Raw genomic sequence first — 6550 nt, 5'->3', positions numbered from 1 at the left:
ACAGCCACTGGACTGAGGGTGGGAAATGAAGACGCTCGCCACCCCTGGCAGGGGCCTCGCTCCACAGCCAAGCTTGGGCCACCCGGGTTTGAAAACCAAACTTTAGCTGCCTAAGTGCCTCCCCTGCTACTTTTCAGGGAAAGGCTTCTGTTAGGATTTACAAGTGCTCTGTCGCCAGAAGCTGAGCCCCAAAACGATGCGGCCTGTGTCCTGAAATGTGCAGCTAAACACAAATGCCTCAAACAACAGGCACGTTGCTACGTGAACTGAACTCACGGTTTTCTCTAAGCCACGGCTTCTGTCGGAAGCGGCTGAAGGAAAGCACCATCTTCGTGGTCGCGTCGGGTCTTTGCGAATGAAGAGGGTGAGCCGCGGGAACGTCCCGCTCACGGACGCTAGGGGGCCCTCACGCGGTAAAGGCAGCAAGGAAGGCCGTGCCTCTCGCTTTACAAACTTTTGGTTAAAAACTGCACTTTTGGCTATTTTTTCTTCCAATTTTTTTCTATGCATGTCTCCACCCCCACCTCCCCCAAATCAAGAGCATACAATATTTACAGTTCTGAGTCCAATCTCCATCCAACAGTTATCATTAGCAGCATCGGCTTGAAAACGCCTTCAAGTTAATCACGCTTTGATGACTACACCCCACCCCACTGGCTGAAGGCCTGGCCCCTCCAGTCAGATTGTAGGTCCTCCCAGGTGTCCACGGTCACCGGCAGCATGGTGGGACCGTCCCTGTCCACAGGCTCTCGCCTGAAATTCTGCCCTGGATGCCACCAGGGGCCCCTTCACCACTGCAGATCACTGTTTTCCTGACTTTCCCACTTTGACAGATGAAAAATGGCAATGTGCAATTGTTTTATTTGTTTGGTTATTATATCCTTAAAAAAAAAGGAATAAGTTCTTTGACCTTTAAGCAATCACTCCATCAAAACATTAAAAAAATAAGTTTAATGCAAGTGGTTCATCTCATAAAGAATTTAACAGGCACTCAAGCCGCTGAGCCACTCTGTGTTCAGAAGGTAACGAGGAAACATTGACCCCTGCACAAGCGTGCACACATTCTCTGGTGCACGGCCGGCCCCGACTGCACACGCACCCCCACTCGGCCAGGGAGGGCCTCTGCGGTCTGAGAAATGCAAGTTAATTAGCACAAAGCAAAGTTTCTTTTAGGAAACAGCATAACTTAGTGCAAAAGGTTCTCTGCAGTGACTAATGGGGGGGGGGGCGGCGCACCTCCACAAGTAAAGCTCCTGGCTGTGATACACTGAGACTAATGAGCCCCCCAGTCCTCAGACGGTCCCCGAGTAGAGGCCAAGGCTGGTGGCACTCAGCGCTCAGCTGCACATCAGGCACCGTCTGTCTTCTCGACCTGATTTGGGTTTTCCCAAGTTCCTCTTCCGGCGGCCCACAACTGCCCTGACAGCGCACCCTGCCTGGGGTCAGGGTCAAGGGTCAAAGGCCACGTGGCAGTGAGGCACCCTCACTACCCAGAATTATCAGCCAAGGTCACACGGCCACCTGCCCACAGTGCCTGCTCCTGAGGGGGGCCTCGGGCGCCTTGCCCCCAGTGAGTGAGCCCCCCCACCCGTCCCATGCTCGCCCCGTTCTTTCACACCTGAGATGTGTTCACAGCCACCAAGGCAGGAAGGGTGCAGACGAGCCCTTCTCTGACTCCACCTAACCTGTACCCGGGACTCCTAAGAGGGGCTTTGCTTGTGTTTTCCCACAGTCCCCAGAGGATGCAGCGTGCCTGTCGAGACCAGGTGCTCCAGATGCTTCAATCTCAATTCTCAAAGTTCCACAAAGACAAAGACCCAAAGCCAGAGAGGCACGAAGCTGCCTTCCCAGAAACCCCCTTTGACCAGGGCTGCAGCACTGGGCTCTGCGCTCCCGAAGGCCCCGCCCAGCGTGGGCAGGCTCAGGCACCCTGGCCGGGGAAGCCATGCCTGCGGCCTCAGCAGCCCTGCACAGACCCTAAGCTGGGACTCATGCCTCCTGCCCACAGGGCCTGGCACTTGTGCTGGACTTGGGTGGCAGGGTCAGCTCGTGGCAGTGCGTCAGTATGGGCGCAACATGGCCCTCAGGCTGGGGTGCACGCAGGGGCTGTGTGGCCAGGAGGGCACAGGAGACCCAGCCAGGGTGCTCCTGGGCAGAGTCAGGGTCTCAGGGTGCCTCAAGGCACTGGGGATGCCTGTCGTCACCACCAGGTGTGGTCCCCAAGAGGGGATGGGGCACGGGGGGGGGACGACACACACCGGCTCTCAAAGGGCAGAGCAGACAGACGAGCCCACGCAGGGATGAAGGGGCCACGGCACCAGACTGCACAGGGGGAGGGGAGGGATCAAGCAGGCCGCGCACGAGGGACGTGCCGGCGTCCCCTCTGCGGAAACCAGTCACAGCCCTTGTCTCTGTGTGCCAGGACTCGAATGGAGGGTGGGGAGGCACGCGGACCTGACCTGGCCCAGGCGGCAGTCTCACATGTCCACAAAGACCAGGAAGCACCAGCCCAGGCCGCCCACCAGCAGCATGGTGACATGGATGCCGTAGACGAGCAGCTCGTTCAGGATGCGGAAGTCCACGCGCCGGCGGCCCAGCAGCAGCAGCAGCACCGAGAGCTTGAGCTGGCAGCGCAGCAGCACGCGCACGCCCAGGTACTGCAGGCAGAAGAGGGCGGCCAGCGCACCCCAGAGTGCAGCCGTGAAGAGGCTGCAGCTGAAGTAGAGCAGGAAGCGGATGAAGCCGTAGAGCCAGCGCGTCTTGATGTAGACGTCAAAGTTGTTGTACTTGGTGCGCACCAGGTGGGAGGCGCGGGCCGGCCCGCAAGCCGCGTGCAGGCAGGTGGTGTGCGGGCCGTGGAAGGAGCGCACGCGCCGCGGGATGGGGATGACCGGCATTGGAACCCGGCGGCCGCACTAGCTCGCGGGGGCAGGGGCGGCAGCAGCGTCCAGGCGGTCAGCATAGGCGCCTAGGCCTGGGAGCCCAGGGCGGAGCCTCCGGGGAGCCGCTGGCCTGGAGGAAGAGTGAAGGGAAAGGAGCCGGTCAGCCGAGGGCCCTGGCCAAGGCACAGGTCCCTCCTCGTGGGCACACACGGCGGCCCCAGCCGCAGGAACGCGCCCTGTGCCCACCACCTCGGTGTTCTCCTCCCATAAATGCTGAAAGACGCGTCACGGGACCCAAAGCCTCAAAACCCGAGGGCCAATTCCATTCCCAACACACAGAGAAGGGCCAGGCCAGCGCCCCCGTCCCCAGAAAAGGTTGTGGCTGCTGTGCTCCTTCCCAAGGCCCTGCCCGGGCCCCGTCCCATCAGGCCTGCCCTCCTACACCCACTGCTGCCTGGATTCCCATGGCTGCTTTCTCTGGAGAGCGGAAGAGCCCTTAAATGGAACCCCACTAGGATCCCGTCAGGACCAGGATGGGGTTGGCAGCTGCAGGCAAGGGCTCTCAGAACGCAGCCAGTGTGACCAGCGGAGCACGGAGCACCCCAGCAGTGCTCATGCCGGGTGCCGGGGCCCAGAGGGGGAGCTCGGGGTCACAGGGCAGGCCTGGGTCCCGGTGCCATCTTTTTCCGAGGTGGGACCCTGGGCAGGCCCCATCACCACCAGCGCATGAGGACCCAGGTGCTGCAGTGAGTGGGTGGATGCGGGTGAAGAGACAGGCAGTGCCGGCCTCCCACGCACTGGGTCACCGTGCAGGGAGCAAAGAGAGGAATGTTCAGAACCGGCCAGCGGCTGTCTATCTACTTGCACCTGATAAAGGCCATTTACAGGTCAACAACTTGGGAGTGGCAATAAAGTAAGCTCTGAAAGAACAAGATGTGTGAAGCTAAGAGTGAAGGTTGGCCCCGGCCCCTCCCCCTCCCCATCCCTCTCCCCCAGGGGTGACGCAAATTCTTTGTTGCTCCCCCCAGGACTGGTCTCACAAGCTTATCTGCTTATTCAAGCTTCCCCTCCTGTGCTGTGCTTGCAGGTATAGTGGCCATTAAGCCACCTCTGCCTCCTCCTCTCCCTCACTGTTCAAAGAAGGGAGGCTGCACTCCCTGTGGTTGGGGTCTTCACAGAAATCCATTCTATCAGGGCCTGGTCACGCCAATAAGCACATGCATAGGTTAAAAAAGCACTGCACAAGAAATTTATGCCTAAGAAGGAGACTTCCAGTTCAGGAAAAGGAAAACGTATGGTAATGGCCGGGTCCCCGGGGGTGGACACACGAGTTGGAGCAAGCACAGCGGAAGACTGGCTCGCGGCCGGTGGCCCTGGAGGGGCTTTCCTTCCCAGCTCATCTACTTCCGAGCAGATGCTCTGGTCAGGTCCCCCGCGACTCTACTGCCTGATTTGCTCCGACGGAGCACAGGAGACGCTGGGAAAATTAACTGCTAGTATCTGAAAAGCATTTTGGAACCTCAGACAAACACATTCGATCAAACTAGCGATGGCAGAACCTCTGCTGTCTCCACCCCTAATACAAGAAGTGCTAACAGTTCTTCAGGCACCACCCCTAGACCCCGCGCTCGGGTTAGGGTCGGAATCCATCCCGGCGGCGCAGCTCCTGGCGTTTCCAGGGACCGCGCGCGCGCACTGCTCCTGCGGCCTGACCCGACACGCCCAGCGCCGGGGCCCCGCTCCGCGGGGGCGTCCCAAGCCCGAGGGCGTCTACGGGCCTTCGGGGTAGTCGGCTCAGCTCGCCGCGACCACGTCCGGGTGCCAGTGCGCGCTCCCGCTGCCCTGGAGCCGCGCCGGACCCCCGCGCCCCTGCCCTGGAACCGCCCCGCGCCCCCGCGCCCCCGCGCCCCTGCCCTGGAGCCGCCCCGCGCCCCCGCGCCCCTGCCCTGGAGCCGCCCCGCGCCCCCGCGCCCCTGCCGCGAGCCGCCCCGCCCCCTGGTCCCCGCTCACCGGGTGTCCTCTCTGCGCCGGCGCCGACGTCCCGGACAACGACGGGGGGCGGCGATGCCGGGGGCCGGGTCCGCTGGCTCCCCTGTGCCCCGGGGCTCCAGGAGCAGGGCGGCCGCATGGCGCCGAGCGCTCGCGACCCGGAAGGTCAGTGAGAGGACTCGGGGTCGCCCGGGGGGACGGCGGCGGGGCCTGGCCCGCGACCCAGCCCTTAAGCGTCCCCGCCGGGGCCCGCCCCATAGCAGAAGGGGCCTGCGGCCCGGGAAGCCGCAGGCGTTTGGCCCAGCATGGAAGCCGTAGCCGTCCCTCCGCGGCCACCGTAGGCCTCACGTCGCTGCCGTACCCTCAGCCGGGGAGCGCCTCTTTTCCTCCTCCTCCGGGCCGACTCGGGGCGTCTCCGGAGTCAACACTGCCCCCGGGCGTGTGGGCGTGTGGGCGTGTGGGCGTGTACGCGTGCGTGCGTGGCCGCCCTGTCGTCCTTGACGTCGCCGTCCGCCTACGCCGCCGGATTCGCGGCCTATCTTGCGCAGGCGCAGACAGTGGGGCTTCGTGTATCGGCCCCGGGGCCCCTCCGCTGCGCCTGGAGGGGGTTGGCAGTGCGCAGGCGCGGCCCCGCGGGTGGAAGGGTCACCGTCGGGTTCTGTGTTTCGACCCCGGGACGGGCTAGGGGTGGTGGGCGAGCTTGCGCCGAGAGGGCCTGGGGGATTCAGCGGCCGCCCGCGAGGACGGAGCGGAGAAAGTGGGGCGACCCGCGGGGCCTGAGCAGCAGCCCCAAGAAGTGGCTGGGAGCAGAGGGGCCGTCCCGAGGGCCTCGGGGGCCGGCTGGCGGGCGGCGGTGACGGGGCGGTGGGCTCCCGGAAGCCCCCGGCGAGGGGGCGGCCCTGGGCCGACTGTTGGGAGACCCTCGCCGAGTTCTAGCAGGCGAGGAGTTTTGTGGGGGAGATGGTGTCATGTCCCGCCCCCGCTGGCGGCGGGTGGCGCAGACGGGGATGGGCTGCGACGCAGGGGCTCCGGGGGCGCGGGCTGGGCGCACTTTCTCCCGGCTTCCCAACAGCAGCCGCGGGGCTCAGGCCGGAGGGGGCTGCTGGCGCCTCTCGTCCCGGCCGCACACGGTGGCCCGTATCCGCCCGACCTGAGCTGGAACTCGGCCGCGGGAGATCTGGGCGAGGGGGCTGCTTGGTGGATGGAGCGCCACGCCCTGCCGTTCCCTGGCCTCCTTCCCTGCGCTGCTTGGAGGGTGAAGCTTTAAAATGATAAAAAGCTACTGGATGGCTATATTTGGGTTTTTTATGTCTGTTTTAAAGGCCATTAGAATCACAGCAATCGAAGAAAGTTTCTCCCTTGAGTCAGCATTTGCTGCGGCTGGGTACTGTTGGCGCAGGTACCGTGGCCCCCCGTCCCCCAGGTCCCTTGGCCTGCTGCGTGGGCACAGCCCAGTCCCGCGTGTGGCCCAGGGCCACCCAGAGGTTCACCCCAGGAGGCGAAAGCCAGGGTCCCCCCGGCTGGCTCCCCAGTGGGGCTCCCCTTTCTGGGTTCACACCGCTCCTTGCTCCCCTCTCTGGTTGTGTGCGCTGGGCACACGCAGAGAAAGTGCTGACGGTAGCTGTGTCAGCCCCCGGGGAGCCCTGAGTGGGTGCCAAGGAGGCTGCCAGGTAGTCGTC

General features: G+C 63.6%; 1 protein-coding gene across 1 annotated transcript; it reads right to left on the bottom strand.

The window, feature by feature from the left end:
* Positions 1-931: 931 nt before the first annotated feature.
* Positions 932-5316, bottom strand: TMEM250 (transmembrane protein 250). Its single transcript, XM_037797020.1, has 2 exons — positions 4893-5316; positions 932-3012 (listed from the first exon to the last, which is right to left on the bottom strand). The coding sequence occupies exon 2, from the start codon at positions 2895-2897 to the stop codon at positions 2478-2480; it is 420 nt and encodes a 139-aa protein (XP_037652948.1). The 5' UTR covers positions 2898-3012; positions 4893-5316; the 3' UTR covers positions 932-2477.
* Between the last annotated feature and the right edge of the window lie 1234 nt (positions 5317-6550).

This window comes from Choloepus didactylus, chromosome 10 (assembly GCF_015220235.1).
Source record: "Choloepus didactylus isolate mChoDid1 chromosome 10, mChoDid1.pri, whole genome shotgun sequence".
NCBI classification, from domain to species: Eukaryota; Metazoa; Chordata; class Mammalia; order Pilosa; family Megalonychidae; genus Choloepus; species Choloepus didactylus.
This window is presented reverse-complemented; position numbering and strand designations above follow the sequence as displayed.

What these genes read in the sequence shown, in the direction of transcription:
- TMEM250 (XM_037797020.1), bottom strand. Translation starts at nt 2,897, where the DNA reads ATGCCGGTCATCCCCATCCCGCGGCGCGTGCGCTCCTTCCACGGCCCG.